The sequence below is a fragment of the Callithrix jacchus genome, chromosome 10 (genome assembly GCF_049354715.1).
Source record: "Callithrix jacchus isolate 240 chromosome 10, calJac240_pri, whole genome shotgun sequence".
NCBI classification, from domain to species: Eukaryota; Metazoa; Chordata; class Mammalia; order Primates; family Cebidae; genus Callithrix; species Callithrix jacchus.
In genome coordinates, this window is record NC_133511.1 from 123378500 (window position 1) to 123396959 (window position 18460).

The 18460-nt window shown below is 53.1% G+C and overlaps 1 protein-coding gene across 1 annotated transcript; it reads right to left on the minus strand.

The window, feature by feature from the left end:
* Positions 1 to 15274: 15274 nt before the first annotated feature.
* On the minus strand, positions 15275 to 17864 carry CD248 (CD248 molecule). The gene has a single exon (XM_002807370.6). The coding sequence runs from the start codon at positions 17845 to 17847 to the stop codon at positions 15550 to 15552; it is 2298 nt and encodes a 765-aa protein (XP_002807416.4). The 5' UTR covers positions 17848 to 17864; the 3' UTR covers positions 15275 to 15549.
* Between the last annotated feature and the right edge of the window lie 596 nt (positions 17865 to 18460).

An 18460-nucleotide genomic window follows, 5' to 3' on the forward strand; every position in this document is an offset into this window, starting at 1 on the left:
GAAGCAAACTGGGCAATCTGGAGCCATGGAAAGTGGTTGGGCAGGGACAAGATACACTCAAGGTGGCATTTTAGGATATTTAGCAAAAGTCCAGCTACATGCTGCCTCCATGGGGAGGGTGGAGTGAAAGAGCAGAGCTCCCCCTGTGCTTTCACCCTCAGCCTCTCTTCTTTAGGAGTGAGATCGATTCCTCATTCAGAAGCAAATTAGGTGGAAAAACCCTTGGTGCCCAAACATTAAAGAAGGCTGCGGCAGGTTGCTGGGCACAGTGGCTCATGCCTGTAATCCCAGCACTTTGGGAGGCCAAGGCAGGTGGATCATTTGAGTTCAGGAGTTCAAGACCAGCCTGGCCAACATGGTGAGAGGCCCCCGTACCCCTACCGCCTCATCTCTACAAAAATTACAAGAATTAGCTGGGTGTGGTGGTGGGCTGAGGCAGGAGAATCACTTGAACCTGAGAAGCAGAGGTTACAGTGAGCCGAAATTGCGCCACCGTACTCCACCTAGATGACAGAGTAAGACTCTGTCTCCAGAAAAAAAAAAAAAAAGGAAAAGAAGACTTCAGTGGGTAGGGAGGCCAGCATGATGGTTCCAGCCCCTTGCCAAGGAAAAGACTTCCCTCTTCCACCATTCTGCTCTAACACCACAGCCAACAACTGCCCACTGGCCACTACCCATTCTCCTCCCTTCCCCAGTAACAGAACCCCAGTTTTGCTGCAGATGGCAACGGGCCCAGCTAAAAGGCAACATTGCCAGCTTTTCTGGCATGTATGATGTGACTGTGTGGCTGAATTCTAGGACATGAGATATCAACAGAAGGTGTTGGAGGGGATCTCCAAGAATGTCCCTTGAATAGAAACAGTATTGGTGAAGACCATTTTTGTCCTCTCTGCTTTGGCCTGCATTCAGCCTGGAATGCATATGCGATAGCTGGAACTCCAGCAGCTATCTTGGATCAGGAAGTGACCTTGAAAATTGTAGCCACATGCTGAAGATAGCAGAGCAACAAGGTAAAAGATGCTGGGCTTCTGATGACACCATGAAATTTCTACATCATCCCTTGGAATGCCTACCTCCAGACTTCAATGAGAAAGAGAAATAAACTGTAAGTCTGCTTAAGGCCACTGTTTTTTCTTGTCTCTGTTACCAGCAGCCTTTGCTAATCATCCACTACCACGTAACAAATTATCCTAACTCTAGTGACTTAAAAGAGAAGTAATTATTACGCTCTCTCCTGGCTTCTGTGGGTCAAGAACTCAGATACGACACAATAGGAATGGCTTCTCTGCTCCATGACATCCAGGGCCTCTGCTGGAAAACTCAAAAGCTGGGGCTGGAATCATCGGAATGCTCATTCACTCACACGTCTGGCAGTTGATGCTGGCTGAGGGCTGAGGGCCTAACTAGGGCTACTGGTGGGAACCCCCACAAAGGGCCTCTCCACGTGGCTTGACCTTCCTCAAAACGTGGTGGCTAGGTTCCAAGAACAAGTGTCTGACAGGGTGAGAGCTGTGTTGCTCTTTATGATCTAGCCTCAGAAGTCACATGGCATCACTTCTGCCCCTTTCCATCGGCCAAGGCTATTATGAAGGCCCACCCAGTTTCAAGGGAAGGGAATACAGGATCTCATCTCTCTGAGGAGGCCCGTCAATGTCACATTGTTAGAACAGCATGTGGGGTGGGAGATATATTAGTGACCATCTTCAAAAATGCAATTGACCGCGGAGCCAAATGCCACCTGCCCCTCCTAACTGATTGATACCCGCAGAGTGGTCTGCAAAATGCACACCCACTTCTTTACAGTGCCGGCTTAAGGGAGGAAGGTGGCAGCGTGTCAGACGTGGGCCTACTCGGGGCAGAGTGACCTGCTCAGATCATTAATGGGGGCCTTCAGGCCTATGGTAAGACTAAATATGGCCACAAATTTTTTGCCACTCCTCTCCTTAAGAGGTGAAATCAGGCCAGGCACAGTGGCTCACACCTGTAATCCCAGCACTCTGGCAGGCCAAGGCAGATGGATCACTTGAGGTCAGGAATTCAAGACCAGCCCAGCCAACAAGTGAAACCCCATCTCATCCAAAAATACAAAAATTAGCTGGGCATGGTGGTGTGAACCTGTAGTGCCAGCTACCCAGGAAACTGACACAGGAGAATCACTTGAACCCAGGAGGCGGAGGTTGTAGTGAGCCGAGATCACACCACTGCACTTCAGCCTGGGCAACAGAGCAAGACTCTGTCTCAAAAAAAAAAAGGTGGAATCTGTTTCCCATTTCAGTCTGGGCTGGACTTCCGATTTGTTGTGGCCAATAGGATGTGAGGGAAGAGATGTTGGCCCACTGTGAGGCTAGGCCTCAAGGACTCTCACAGCTTTCACCTTTGCCCTCTTGCAAACCTGAGACCACTCTCTGTGAAGACGCCCAGCCAAGCCTCCTGAAGATTTCAGGCTGCATGGAGAACTGAGGCCCCCAGCCAAAAGCCGGCATCAGCTCCAGGTATGGGATGACCGAAGCCATCTTAGACACTGGAGCCCCAGTTGAGCCACGATGACAGGAGCCTCAGGAAGATGAGACCAGAGCCCCAGAATGAGACCAGCAGATGAACTACCAAGCTGATCCCCGCCCAAATGGCTGTCCTACAGAATGAGGGGAATTACATCTTTTTTTTAATCCACTCCATTTTGGAGTGATTTGTTACATGCAATAGATCACCGTCACAAGGCTTTAAACCCACCTGCACGTCAGGAGGGAAGGCACTGGGCCTGCACAGCCCGGAAGAGGAGAGACCCAGAAGCCCCAGTGATCATGAAGCTCTCAGCTCACGATCTCGGATGGGAGACAGGATGGTCACATGTTCAGACTCTTTTAGAGCCAACATCAAGCCAGGGTGTTCCATTATAAACCATTCTCAAGAGGAGAATTCCTGCCTGAGGAAAGGTGCAAGGCCTGGCTCCCAAACCCCAGCGGTCTCTGCCTTTGCTCTCTGACTGAAGCTTTACATGGGCTACACACCATGGCAGGAATAGAACCCCTCATTTCCACCCACCCCCACTCCCAACTGCTGTTTATCTTCATCTCAGGAAATAGCGCTACCATTCAGCCGTTGCCTAAGCCAGCCACCTGCATGGCAGGCCTCTTCTTGTGTGTGTGTGTTTTTTTTTTTTTTTGAGACTGAGTCTTGCTTTGTCACCCAGTCTGGAGTGCAGTGGCATGATCTTGGCTCACTGCAACCTTGGCCTCCCAAGTTCAAATGATTCTCCTGCCTCAGTCTCCCAAGTAGCTGGGATTACAGGCATGCACCACCACACCGGCTAATTTTGTATTTTTAGTAAAGACAGGGTTTCTCCATATTGATCAGGCTGGTCTCGAACTCCCGACCTCAGGTGATCCACACATCTTGGCCTCCCAAAGTGCTGGGATTACAGGTGTGAGCCACTGTGCCTGGCACACCTGGCTAATTTTTGTAAAAAATAAAATAAAATTTCAAATATCACAAAAGTGGAAAGATTGGTGCAGTGAGGCCCCTTCTACTCAGCTCCCAGTGCCGTGGTGATCATGCAACCCCCAACCACTCTGGGCACCATCCATACTCAGCCCCACTTCTCTGGGCTCCAACTGGATTATTCAGAGAAGATCTAGAAGTTATAGCATTTCACCACCGCCCCTACGTGATATCGACCACCCAGGATTCTACCCACAACACAAAACACCCCACCTCCTCTCCACCCCAAGCCACTGCCTTGCTCCAAATGCCCAGAATTCCTCCCCCATGACTCGAACAGGCTTCCCACGCCCACTCACCCCTCCAGCCTGTGTAGAGACCTCACGTAAATAAAATCACGTCCCCATTGGTTTCTGTCTAAAGTTTTCTCCCATCAACTCCGCTGTTATTCTTTACCTCAGCTCCCTTTCCACTTCCTTTTGGCCACTCACCATAAGTTACAATTATTTTCATTTGTTCTGCATGAGTTTCTTTATTTGTTTCTTCTATTAGGATTAAGGCCATGGGAGGCAGATAGTCACAGGTGCAGACCCTAGAGTTGGATGGAATTCCGACTTTCTACTGAGCCAAAGAAGCCCTAGGCAAGTCACTTACACTCTCTCTGCTTCTGTCTTCTCATCTGCAAAAGGAGAGATGACAATAGAACCTATTTACTTCAGGCAGGGTGCGGTGGCTCATGCCTGTAATCCCAGCAGTTTGGGAGGCTGAGGCAGGGAGATCACTTGAGGTCAAGACCAGGCTGACCAACACAGTGAAACCCAGTCTCTACTAAAAATACAAAAATTAGCCAGGCGTGGTGTCAGGCTCCTGTAATCCTAGCTACTCAAAAGGCTGAGGCAGGAAAATGACTTGAACCCAGGAGGTGGAGGTCGTGGTGAGCCATGGCACCACTGCACTCCAGCTTGGGCAGCAGAGCGAGACTCCCTTTCAAAAAAAAAAAAAGGCCAGGCACAGTGGCTCACGCCTGTAATCCCAGGACTTTGGGAGGATGAGGTGGGCAGATCATCTGAAACCAGCTGGGCCAACATAGTGAAACCCCATCTCTCCTAAAAATACAAACTTGAGAGGTTGAGGCAGGAGAATCCCTTGAACCTGGAGGTGGAAGTTGCAGTGAGCTGAGATCTTGCCATCGCACTCCACACTGGGTGACAAAGAGAAACTCAGTCTCAGAGAAAAAAGAAAAGCCACATATATGTATGTATATACATGTGCACACACACACACACACATATATTTTGAGATGGAGTTTTGCTCCTGTCATGCAGGCTGGAGTACAATGGCGTGATCTCAGCTCACTGCAACCTCCACCTTCCGGGTTCCAGCAATTCTCCTTCCTCAGCCTCCTGAGTAGCTGGATTACAGGTGTGCACCACCATGCCCAGCTAATTTTTGTATTTTTAGTAGAGACGGGGTTTCGCCATGTTGAAACCCGGTCTTATCTTGAACTCCTGACCTCAGGTGATCCACCCACCTCAGCCTCCCAAAGAGCTGGGATTATAGGGGTGAGCCACCGCACCCAGCCCGTATATTTTATATATTCAAAACTATACAAAAATGTATATATATATATATGCACCCTTTTTAAAAAATTTAGATTCCAGGTATTGCAATGTTGCCTAAGCTCATCTCAAATTCCTGGGCTTACAAAATCCTCCTGCCTTAGCCTCTCGAGGAGCTGGGACTACAGGTGTACACCACCATGCCCGGCTACATATTTTTACATTTTGTAGAGATGGGGTCTCCCTATGTTGCCCAGGCTAGTCTCAAACTCCTGATCCCAAGCAATCCTCCGACCGTGGCCTCCCAAAGTGCTGGGATTACAGGTGTGAGCTACTGTGCCCAGCCAAAAAACTTTTTTTTTCGGGGGCGGGGCAGAGTTTCTCTCTGTCACAGAGGCTGGAACACAATGGTGAGATCTTGGCTCACAGCAACCACCTCCCAAGTTCAAGAGACTCTCCTGACTCAGAATCCCAAGTAGCTGGGATTACAGGCACATGCCACGATGCCCGTTAATCTTTTGTATTTTAGTAGAGAAGGGGTTTCACCATGTTGGCCAGGCTGGTCTTGATCTCCTGACCTCAAGTGATCCACCTGCCTTGGCCTCCCAGAGTGCCGGGATGACAAAAGTCAGCCACCGTGCCTGGTCTATAAATAAATACATATTTTTAAATGTTGATTTATTCCCCATCTAATCTTATAGATGGCCTTATCTAAGGCTCTCTTCTTTTTATTTATTTATTTTTGAGATGGAGTCTTGCTCTGTCTTCTGGCCTGCAGTCCAGTGGCATGATCTCGGGTCACTGCAACCTCTGCTTCCTGGGTTCAAGTGATTCCTACCTCAGCCTCCCAAGTAGCTGGGTTTACAGGCATGTGCTACCACACCTGGCTAATTTTTGTATTTTTAGTAGAGATGGGGTTTCATCATGTTGGCCAGGCTGCTCTCAAACTCCTGACCTCAGGTGATCCACCCGCCTCAGCCTCCCAAAATGCCAGGATTACAGGCATAAGCCCCTGAGCCTGGCCAATAAATATTTTTTTAAAAGATACTATGTGACTGTGCTTAAATCAAGGTCTCAAGCATAGGAAGTGCTCAATAAATATTGCTGTCATCATAATTTGCATTATTATAAATTACAAGTGGACACTCCCTCTTATGACACACACACTTCACTAGCAGCCAGCGTGGTGCCTGGCACACAAAATGGATGTCTAGTCAATCTGTGTTAAGTGAATGATTCCCGATCTCCTACCAACACCTCCAATATCCTGGGGTTAGCTGGGTCCTGAGGGCCAAGTGGACCACAGCCCAGACCAGCCAAAGTTTTCATTGCTTGGCCACACTTGCAGTGGAGCTTTTCTGATCTTTGGTTAGTGGGTCTGAGAAGTTAGAGCACCCAGGGATGCACTGGCCACTTCCCCTGTCCAGGAAACCATGACGTTCTGTGTTTCCTCCTTGGATCCAAGACCTAGACCACTAGACCCCTAGAGCTTCCCCAAGGTAGCAGGCCCAGGTGCATTCATTTTTTGTGAGTTTCATCTTCCCTTTTATGTCACATCTGCTGCCTTCTGTTCTTCAGAGCCCGTGAGTACAAAGTCACTGCTGAGATGGCCTGGGATGTATCTGGAATGGGCAAGGAGGATCGGGCATCCAGCCAAAAGTTGGACACGCCCTGAGTGAGGATGGGGAAGGTGTGCTCTGCCCCTGCTGGCTAAGGGCCAAAGCTCCTGGAAGTCAGATTCCACAGAGACCAGCAAAGACAGATCAGCTGCCTATGATGCAATTGATGACTGCGTATCAAGAGTAGCTGTGCCACATCCGCTCCAAGGAGGCATTTCTGTCCAGAATATCAGCTGAGACCAAAATTGGCTCGTTCTCAGTAACCCATGTTCATAGTCCAAAAGACAGATGTATTTTTCTTCTCTTTTTAAAAAGCATATGAAATAAAACTGACCAAAATACAAATTCTTTTTTTAGTAGAATAGTTTAAAACTATATGTTATAAAAACACAATACAGGCCAGGTGCGGTGGCTCATGCCTATAATCCCAGCACTTTGAGAGGCCGAGGTGGGCGGATCGCCTGAGGTCAGGAGTTTGAGACCAACCTGGCCAATATGCTGAAACCTAGTTTCTATTAACAATACAAAAATTCGTCTGGTGTTGTGGCCCGTGCCTGTAATCCCAGCTACCTGGGAGGCTGAGGCAGAATTGCTGGAACCCAGGAGGCAGAGGCTGCAGTGGCCGAGATCTCACCACTGCACTCTAGCCTGAATGACAGAAGGAGACTCCATCTCAAAAACAAAAAAAGACTGTAAAAAAGTATAGAGACTACTTTAATAAAGATCAAGTTCAGGTTGGGCATAGTGGTTCATGGTTTATAATCCCAGCATTTGGGAAGGCCAAGGCCAGAGGATTGCTTGAGGCAAGGATTTCCAGACCAGTCTGTGCAACATACTGAAATTCCTGTCTCTAATTAAATTAATTTAAAAATTTTTTTGTGTGACAGGATCTCACTCTGTCACCCAGGCTGGAGTTCAGTGGTGTGATCACAGTTCACTGCAGCCTTGACCTCCCAGGCCCAAGGGATCCTCTCTCTTCGGCCTCCTGAGAAGCTTTGACACAGGTATGCACCACCATGTTTTTCAATTTTTTTTTTTTAGAGATGAGCTCTCACTATGTTACCCAGGCTAGTCTCAAATTCCTGGGCTCAAATGATTCTCCTGCCTCGGCCTCCCAAAGTGCCGGGATTATAGGCACGAGCCATCTCACCCAGCCTAATTAAAAAAAAAAAAAAAAAAGAAAGAAAAAAAAGATCAAGTTCAAACTTCCATAAGTAACTGAAATAAAAACATAATTATTTAGAAACTCAAACAATGTGGACACGTATGAAGTCAGTAGTAGGAGTTCCTCTGTCTCTTTCCAAAGCCAAACTGGGAAACCATGTGTGGGAGTGCTAGGACTCGTCATGCTTAAGGTGGTGGTGCTGCTGGTTTCTGGGCCTCTCCGAGCAGTGGCGTATAATGGAAAGTCAATCTGATCTTGAACCTGGACCTCGGTTTTGAGCCCCAGATTCAGGTAGCCAGATGCCTTACCAAGCAGTCCACTTGGACAACTTCCCAACACCTCGAAGTCAACATCGCCCAAGCTGGCATCATCTATCTCCCCAAAGCACCTTTTCCACCTGTGTCTCCATCTCCATGCATGGAATTACCCTGGAGAGGACCTTTCTTCTCCTTCAATTCAGCCAGTCACTGGGTCATGCTCAAATCTTCCTGCCTGTCACCGCTCAATGTTGCTGTCTTCTCCTATTCCAACTCTGCCTCTGCCTAAAGTCAGGTCACTCTCTCCTCTTGCCTGGATAGTGCTCTAAGTGGTCTTATCATAAGTATTCTTGCTGTTCTCCTATCTAGTTACTTTGGTATCCTTGATCCTTAGTGGAGTCTCTGATGCATAGCAGGCTCTCAATTAATATTGAATAAATGATTGAACAGCAGGCAGGGGGCGCTAGTGGCCTCTACCTGTAATAGCCAATATGGGAACTCAGTTAAGTTACCCTCTTAGGAACCAGGAAAATAGCCCAGGAAGGTGCTCTGTGGGCAAGTCCTTCAGTAGAACACTAGAAGGGCAGAAAATGAAATCTACACTTTATTGCTTGCCTATTAGTGAGAGAAACTGCCATGTAAAAGTTGCCTGCCATTTTTCATCCAGCTGGTATTAAGACACAAGTGACGGCCAGGAGCGGTGGCTCAGACCTATAATCCCAGCACTTTGGGAGGCCGAGGTGGGTGGATCACGAGGTCAAGAGATCGAGACCATCCTGGTCAACAAGGTGAAACCCCGTCTCCACTAAAAATACAAAAATTAGCTGGGCATGGTGGCGCGCACCTATAGTCCCAGCTACTCGGGAGGCTGAGGCAAGAGAATTGCTTGAACCCAGGAGGCGGAGGTTGAGGTGAGCCGAGATTGCGCCACTGCACTCCAGCCTGGGTAACAAGAGTGAAACTCTGTCTCAAAAAAGAAAAAAAAAAAAAGGCCGGGCGTTGTGGCTCACGCATGTAATCCAAGCACTTTGGAGGCCAAGGCAGGCAGATCACCTGAGGTTGGGAGTTCAAGACCAGCCTGACCAACATGGTGAAACCCCGTCTTAAAAAAAAAAAAAGGCATAATTAGCTGAGCACGGTGGCTCATGCCTGTAATCCCAGCACTTTGGGAGGCCAAGGCAGGAGGATTACCTGAGGTCAGGAGTTCGAGACCAGCCTGATCAACATGGTGAAGCCCCTGTCTCCACTAAAAATTAGCCAGGCGGGGTGGCAGGTGCCTGTAATCCCAGCTACTCAGGAGGCTGGGGCAGGAGAATTGCTTAAACCTGGGAGGCAGAGGTTGCAGTAAGCGGAGATCAGAGGTGGAGGTTGCAGTGAGCTGAGATCATGCCATTACACTCCAGCCTGGGCAACAAAAGTGAACTCCGTCTTGGGGGAAAAAAAAGACACAAGTATTTCTTTTCTGTACAAATACTTTTTTATTTATTTAATTAATTTTTTGACATGGAGTCTTGCTATATTGCTTAGGTTGGCCTTGAATTCCTGGCCTCAAGTGATCCTCCTACCTCAGCCTCCTAAAGTGCTGAGATCACAAGTGTGAGCCACTGTGCCTGACCAAGAAGTATTTTTTATGTTGTTTGGACCTAACTTTTTTTTTTTTTTTTTTTTTTTAAGACAGGGTCTGTCTCTGTTACCCAGGCTGGAATGCAGAGGTGCAATATCGACTCACTACAACCTCCACTTCCTGGGCTCAAGCAATCCTCCCACCTCAGCCTCCTAAGTAGCTGGGACCACAGTTACATGTCGCCACATCCTGCTAGGTTTTTGTATTTTTTTAGAGACAGGGCTTCGCCATGTTGCCTGGACTGGCCTCGAACTTCTGAGCTTAAGCCATCTGTCTGCCTTGGCCTCCCAAAGTGCTGGGATTGCAGGCATGAGCCACCATGCCCAGCCAGACCTAACTATTTATGAAATGGAATTGTGGAGTAATTTTTTCACGACATCCACAGGCCAAAAAATACTTAACAGCAGTTCGATCATTAGTGTCATGGAAAAATTACTATGTCATTTGGACCTATTTATGAAACAAAACTGTTGGGTATTTTTGGCCTATGGTGTCAGGAAAAAGTTACTGAGACACTCAAGACAAGTAAAGTACAATGTTGGAAACCTCTGCCTCAGGGACGTGGTGGGCTTCAGACATTAGTTGCTGCCAATTCAGCTCTCTCTATGATCAGTTTCTGGACTCTGTCTTCAGGGCTCCCCAGAGCCAGTTAAAGCAGACAGTGTCTTTGGTAGCAGGTTCCTGCACCATCCTGAAGATACTCGTGGGTTTCCAGCAGGACACCTTGGTTTTCCTCATATAGAATCCTTCCTTCCTCCTCTATAGTATCTCCACTTTTCAAACGAGAAAGCAAACATAGAGCAATAAGAGAATGTCCCTTAGGTCCCCCAGCCATTAAGCAATGGAGCTGGCATCAAAACAAGGATGTCTGATACAGAGTGCTGGCTCTTACCACTGTGCTAGTTGGCCTCCCAGAAAAATCAATGGACTCACTGAAACCAGGCTAACACACGGGCTGACAGATGCCCAAGGCTGCACCTCGCCTGGGCACATGGTCCAGATCCCACGATCCCAACAAATGCCTTATTTACCAGTATCACCTGTCAAAACCACAGACGACGAACTCTCCCTGGGGAAGGAAGATTTCAATCCCTCTGCTCAATCTCAGTTCCATCAGCCTCTCTGAGAGTCTGAGTCTTGCAGCCTCACTACTAAAATTGAGTTTCCCAGAGTGTGGGCAATTTCTTTTCTTTTCTTTTACTTTCTTTTTCTTTTTCTTTTCTTTTTTTTTTTTTTTTTTTTTTGAGTCAGAGTTTCACTTATCACCCAGGCTGGAGTGCAATGGTGCATTCTTGGCTCACTGCAACCTCTGCCTCCCAAGTTCAAGTGATTCTCTTGCCTCAGCATCCTGACCATGCCTGGCTAATTTTTGTATTTTTAGTAGAGACAAGGTTTTGCCATGTTGGCCAGGCTAGTCTCGAACCCCTGACCTCAAGTGATCCGCCTGCCTCAGCCTCTGGAAGTACTGGGATTACAGGCATGAGCTACTGCACCTGGTTGGTTGTGGACATTTTCTGATTAGAGACTTGGTTATCACATATGGACTGGCTTTGCTGTAGGGAGTAAAGATCACAGGATCTGCCTGAGTTCAAACCTCCACTTACTAATTGGTCAACTAGGGCAGATGGCTTAATGCTCTTAGGCAAGTGCCTTCAGCTTCCTACTCTGTAAATTGTGGTAAGAATGACACTTACTTTGTGGAGGTCGTTATGAATCTTCAATGGGTTAGGCCAAGTAAAGCCCTTAGAAAAGGACTGGGCATCTAAGAAGTGCTTCAAGGCCGGGCCTGGTGGCTCACGCCTGTAATCCCAGCACTTTGAGAGACCGAGGAGGGTGAATCTACCTGAGGTCAGGAGTTCGAGACCAGCCTGACCAACATGGTGAAACCCTGTCTCTATTAAAATACAAAAATTAACCAGGCATGCTTGCAGGCGCCTGTAATCCCAGCTACTAGGGAGGCTAAGGCAGGAGAATCGCTTGAACCTGGGAAACACAGTTTGCAGTGAGCTGAGATTGCGCCATTGCACTCCAGCCTGGGCAACAAAAGCGAAATTCCATCTCAAAAAAAAAAAAAAAATGCTTCAAGCATTCACTATTATTATCGTCATTATTTGGCACCAAACCCTACTTCCACTTGTAGTGGCTAGGGCGTGAGCAGTGAAACCTGGTCTGGAAAAAAACCCACCGCTTAACAACACACCCCCCAGGGAAAGTGTGAAGCCTCTGAAGCTCTAGGTGGGGGTGGGGGGAAACTGGTCCTAGGAATTCTAGGCCACCAGGTGAGAGGCAATGCTTTCGCCCCTGAAGACAGAATTGGACGGGAAGGGACAGCAAGAGTATGACCAGCCAGATTCGATTTGCCCGGAGGTGGGCAAGAGCAAGGTTGGCAGCTAATGCAGGAAGCCAAGGGCCCAGGTGGAGCTCACTGGTGTCAGCTCCCTTCCTCCTCAAGGGTTGCTCCCGGTCTGTCGCAGTAATGTTTGAAAATATTTTACTGGATTCCTAGCCCTGAACTTCAGCGTCTCCTGCCCTCCAGGCAGGTATTTTCAGATGTAGTAATGAGCACTAAGATAGTGTGTCTCTCGAGGCACTGTCCCTAAAATCTACGACCTTCAGCTGGGAATTGAGGGCTTCCCCGCCCAAACCCACCCCTTCGCAACACACCCCCTAGGGAAGGTGTCCAGCCTTTGGAGCGCCAGGTCGGGGCGGGGGGAACCTGATCCTAGGAATTCTAGGCCGCCAGGTGGGAGGCAACGCTTTCGTCCCTGAGGACCGGATTTGTCGGGGAGGGCAGCAAGAATCCGACCAGCCAGACACTTTAGAGACTGTCAGGGGCGCCTCAGCTCATAGAGTAGCTCGAGGGCCCGTCGAAACTCCCTTAGGGACGAATTTCCAAATACGACGGAGGGCATCTGCGAAGGGATGGGCTGTTCTGCGGGGGCAGTCAGCAGACATTTAAGTATCACAAACATTTAATGAATTAAGCAGCTATTTACTGAGCAATTAGTACGCGTTGAGAGAGGGGTCCTACCGAGGCCTCGCGGTGGCGGTAAGTCCGCGGGGCCGAGGCCAGGTGGCGCCAAAGGCCCATCGACGCCATCTGCCCGGCTCTCGAGGCCCAGGCTACGGGCTCGTCTAGAGAACCCGAAATCTGGACAAACAGAAACCGTAGGTGGAAGAAGAGGGCTCAGGGCCGGGTTCAAGGGTACCCTGGTAAGACATGAGGGGTTCGGAGGACTGGTGGGTCTGGGCATACCCCGAAGGTGGTAAGGTATCCAGGTCTGGAGTGGGCGTGGCTTGCGCCCAAGAGGGTGGGGCCTGAGTATGGTGGAAGGGGCTAGAACACACGGGAGGCGGGGCCTGCAATAAGAGTCTCGGTCGCACTTTCCACAGGGCGTTATTGTGCCCTAGGCCGCAGCCAGGACGCTCTGGGTGGGCGGGACTCGAGGGACCGTCAGGGGCGTGGCTTGCATCTTTCGTGGGCGGCCTCTGGGGCGGGGCTCCGTGTAGGTGTAGGTGAACTGCTGCCTGGGTGAGGTGTGACAGCCCTGCGAGTCCCCTTTTGTGAGCTTGGGAGGAGCGGGGCTTGGAGCTGCGGGGCGGAGCCTGAAGAGGAGTTGAGGGGAACTTAACGCGTTCCCTGGAGGGCGGAGTTTGCTTCATCCGGGGACAGAGTTAAGATCTCTGGGGGATTCCTTGCAGAGTCCAGGGCTCTGTGAGGCAAAGCTTGCAGCTGTGTTGGGCAGGGCCTGTAGCACTGAATGAGGAGACTGCGTAAACTCGGTGCAGAGTTCAAACCTCCGGAAAGCCGAGACTAATTGCTCTGCCAATCTGCGCGCCCGAGCGGAGGGGGCGTGGCTCATGCATTATGGGCGGGGCTGATAAAACAGTGGGGCGGGCACGAGCGCGCTGGAATCTTTGAGTTGGCAGGGGCGGGGTTTGGATTTGGGGGCAGGGCCTCTGGAGAGCTCCGTGGGGCTCTCGGGTTCTGCAGCGGGTGGGAGTGGCTCTTAGCTCCCGGGTCCAGGCTGATACTACTGGAGTCTGCAGTTCTTGGCCGCGCCCGCATGAGGCGGAGCCTGAGAGTCAGTGGGCGGAGCCCGGGCTGGGCGCAGGCCGGTGCTCTGCCCTGGGAGGCCGTCGGTTTAGGCCCGCACGCAGCTCCGCATCTGGTGCTCATTACAAGATGACAAAGAGCCGGCTCTGGGCCCCCTTCCCCACTCCCATCCCCCGCCTCCGACTGCAGTGCATTTAACTCCTTCCTGCCCTCTGGGAGCTCTGGATCCCTATCTGAGGTCTTGGAGGGACTCCAGACCTTCCGGTCCCTGCCGGCCTTGTAGCTCCCCATCCTTGCTCACCTCCTTCCCAGACCCAGACGTCTGGTCCGCCTCGCAACCCTCATTCGCATCCAGCAAACCACCTCGACGGCGTCTCCAAGGTTAAAGCTGTGCAGGATCTGGTGGGTGCGTCTGGTTTTAGTTAGGGGAATGTGAAGGTGGGGGCCGGGGGCAGTACGTAGCATTCCCTCCGCCCCCTCCGCGACCCCCCGTTCATCCCCAGCTCTGGCCCCTCCTTTCCTGGTTCCCTGGGGCCCGCCCAACCTTCCAGCTCAGGTCTAGGCCTTCGGCCAGAGGGTGGCTTAGGGCTCCAGGTAGGGAAGGGGGCGCTGGGCCTCTCCTCACCTGCCCGGGTGGTCGCGGCGACTCTGCCCCATCCTAATTAGAGGCCCCCGGGAGGCTGTAACTGAAAAATTACAGAGGAGGTGGGAACTGGCGCCTCTCCTGCCCAGGTCTCACTCCTGCCCCACAAGGCAGTGAGCCCTGGATGAGGGAGGTCGCCCCCACCAGGCTGTGATCTTTGACCAGTCCCTCCTGCAGTTCCTGGGACATCTCAGTCCTGAGCAGCCGGAGCCCTCGCTCAAGCTCAGGTCTGCTGAGTTCTGTCGGTCCCCAACCAGCCCCAGCCAACACAGACAAGAGCAAAGTGCGGCCCCTGCAAAAGAAGGCCTTGCTCCTGCGGCTGTCCAAGCAGTTAGTATGGGATCCCTCTGGGTTCCTGGTCCTTCCCATCCCAGCCTCCTCCCCGGAGCAAGCAGAGGAATGACCAAGAGCACCCGAAAACCAGGGGCGGCAGTCCCCTTGAGTGACCCTGAGCCCCAGCTCCCAACTTCTGTGAAGGCAACAGGGATAGGAAGAGAAATGTCTGAAGAAAGTTAGGAGCAACGCACCCACCAGACCCCTCCACTCCCATAAATCACCATTTCCAGAGCCTACTTTGACCCCTAAGCCCCAGTTTGGCTCCAGTTCAGCAAAAGCCCTCATTCCACAACCCTCCCCCAGATTCAGCCCCACCTTCTTGGAGCTTTGGTAAAATGAGGAATAAATATGAAAATTTCCCCATGTCAAACCTCCCACTGCTGGGCTCAACTGTGTGATCTTGGGCAAGGCTCTGCCCTCTCTGGGCTCCTGCTAACCTGAGAATCTCTGAGGCATACCCTCCCTTAAAGGGATGGTACCTTACCTCTTAGAGGACCCAGACAAACTGAAGGAAGATCCTTCCCTTTTTCTGAGTCCTCCCAGAACCCCCTCAAGCACCAGTAGGGGTCAGAAGCCTTGGGCAAGGTTGGCATCCCATTTATTGGAGAAGACCCCAGCACCCGCCCTCCTAAGGTCTTAGGGGCTTTGGTGTATCCTTGGTCAAGAGCGCTGGGCCAGGAAGCAGAGTTCCTGAAAGTCAAGTCTAGTGGTTGAGAGAGAACCTGGCTGGGCCTGGGAAGCAGGAAGCCATCTGTCCAGCTGGGCGCCCCCATGGGTCCCTGGTGCAGCCTCGGCCATGCGTCCAGCACACACCCCTTCCCCCTCCTCCGGGAGGGGGGGTCTCTACCCCATCACACGCTGGTTCTGCAGGTCTGCACCCCTGTGAGGCTGCCCCTGGGGGGCATGGGTTCCGTTGGGCTCTTGCTCCCGGCGTGGGTGACCCAGCGATAGCAGTCGGTGATGCGCTTGTTGGGTGCATGAGGGCCACAGCGGGTGCAGTATACGATGCCCAGTGCAAGCAGGACCACCAAAAAGACACACGTTGGCACCAGGAGCGCCACCAGCAGCCACCGGTCATCCCTCTGGCTGTGCCCAGTTAGACCAGCCTCCCCCAGGGCTGTTGGGGCTGCTGTGGGAGCTGCTGAGGGCAGCCATGGGGCCAATTTGGGATGAGGGCCATCTTCCCTTGGGATCTGGGGGGCTTTGGAATGGGGATGTGTAGGGCTGATGGGTAATGTCTGGTTAGTGGGGCTCTGAGAGGGCAGGAGGGTGGGGAGGGCTGGGGGCTGGGTGGCAGCAGGCACAGAGACTTGATGGGCAGAGGACACAAGGGACCTGGAAGTGGTGGTCACAGAGGCCTGGGCAGTAGGGATAATGGGAAGCTGGGTGGCCTGGGTTCTGAGGATAGGGACATCTGGGGCTAGAGGGGGTTGATGGGCACCGAGGGTGGTGATCAGAGGGACACGGTTAGGTGGGATTCCAGGCAAATGAGTGGTGGTCTGGGTGCCAGTGACCTGGGTGTCTGGAAACATGGGGGACCGGTGGGCAGGGAACAGCTCAGGATATTTGGTTGAGATAATGGGGGGCTGGTGGGCAGGGGGCCGGGCTGGGTGAGAGACAGAGAGAATTCCAGGTTGGTAGGCAGAAGGCAGATCTGGATAGTTGGCTGCGATCACGGGGATCTGGTGGTCACGGGGCAAATCTGGGTGTGTGACAGGGATCACAGGGGGCTGGTGGGCAGAAGGCAGTGTGGGGCGCGTGGCAGAGACTACCACCGGCCGGGTGACAGAGAGCACTGAGGAGTGGTAGGGGACCCTGGGGGCACTGAGCGGAGGTGGCCAGGTGGGCTCCGGGTGGGGTTTCTGTGGGTCTCCATCCTCTGGGAAGCTTGGCCTATAGGCCAGGGCAAAGTCAGGTGGTTGCGTAGGCTCCATCCACAGAATCCCAGGCATCTCCGTCCAGCCACCATGGATGGCCTCCCAGGCCTCATCTTCATCTTCCTCATCCTCCCCGCCAACCAGCAACTCATCCTCCCCGTCAACCAGCAACTCATCCTCAAGATCCTGGGAAGTCCGGGCACCTATGGCCCCTGCAGGGCTGCAGCTGATGCCATCAGCCTCCAGCTCATGACCCTCGCTACAATAACACTCGAAGCCGCCAACGTAGTTGACACACATCTGCTGGCACACACCGGCAATCTGGCACTCATCTGTGTCCACGCATCGATGTGGATCATCCTCCGCTGGCCGGAAACCCAGGCGACAGTGGCAGCTATAGCCTTGTGCCCCACCGGGCTCACACTGCTGCTCGCAGGGAGCCTGGGCACAGGGGTCCTCGCAACTGTGCCCGTCTGCTGCCAGGCGGAAGCCCTCAGTGCAGCGGCAGGACACGTGACCATCCACCTCCTCCACACATTCATGTTCGCAGCCCCCGTTGTCAGGGCCGCAGCCAGTCCCTGGGCACAGGGGCCCAGCCCGTGACCAGCCCACACCTCCCTCCGGCTGCTTCACGCAGAGCAGAGAGGCTCCCCTGCCAGCCTGGCACTGCACAGCGGCCACGGAGCCGAAGGGCAGCCACTCAAACTCTGTAGAGACCAGGTGGAAGGGTGTGGTGTAGACGGCTGGGCCGGCCTGGCCTGCCTCCTCTTGCAGCGCCGGGCAGGCGCCCTCGAAGCCAAACTGGCACAGGTAGCCGTCGACAGCCAGCGTGCACGAGCCCTCGAGCCAGCGGTGCTCACCACCGGCCTCCAGGGCCACACAGCGCTGGGCCGGGCAGGGGCCTCCAGTGGCTGGCTGAGCCCAGTTGGTGAAAGCCGTGTCCTGGTCCCCCGTGGTCCACGTGAAGCCGCGCAGTGGGCGCTGCGGCTGGCATTGCCGGGCCTGCCGCTGCAGCCCGATCCACAGCAGCCGGCTGGCCGAGCCTGCACCCACCAGGCTGTCCACGCGCCGGGCCTCCTCGGGGGTCCGAGGAGTGGCCAGGTTGCCCCCCAGCTCGCGGCAGGCCCGCCAGGCCTCCAGGAAGGTGCGGCGCTTTGGGAAGAGCCCGTAGCAGCTGCCTGGGCCGCAGGCGGCGCGCGGCTCAGCAGCCCGGGAGTCCTGGCCCAGTGCGGGCCCTGCGGCCGCCCAGGCCAGCAACAGGCGCAGCAGCATCGCGATGCCCCACGACTGGTCCGGCCCCGGCCCGGCGGCAGCTCTTGACAGGGGGAGGGCCTGGGGCCTCCTGCGGGCGGGCTGGGGGCGGGTCTGGGGCTGGGTCCAGGCCTTGTAAGGAGTGGGCTGGGGCGGCTGCCAGCTCCCTGCTCCCTCTCCCCCGGGGGCCGCCGGAGCAGGAAGCAGTGGGGTGGGGGGCGCTAAGGTGGAGGGCGGAGGAGGGGAGGAGGCGCAGTTGAGGGCCGCCCCAGGCCCCATGGGGCTGAGAGTCAGGAGGTGGGAAAAGCCTGCCTGCAGAGCTCTGCGAGACCCTCTAGTTGGGGCTCAGGGCGGTGGGGTGAGGTCGCTTCCCAGAGACTCAGAGACCCAAATCTGGACACGGCAGCCTCCTCACACCCGTGAGCAGTCTCAGCCCAGCTGCTCGCCACACACAGGAACACCCTCATGCCCTCCTCGCCCCACAGACTCGCTCATGCGCCTCCTCCACCCCCAGCCCGGCGCAAGAGTGCACTCTCTGCCAAGCTGTTTGTCCCTTCACCTCACCGCAGACCTCTGCTGGCTTGCCAACGACTCCCTTCCCACAGGTGCACACATTCTGACATGCTAAGACCCT

What these genes read in the sequence shown, in the direction of transcription:
- CD248 (XM_002807370.6), bottom strand. Translation starts at nt 17,847, where the DNA reads ATGCTGCTGCGCCTGTTGCTGGCCTGGGCGGCCGCAGGGCCCGCACTG.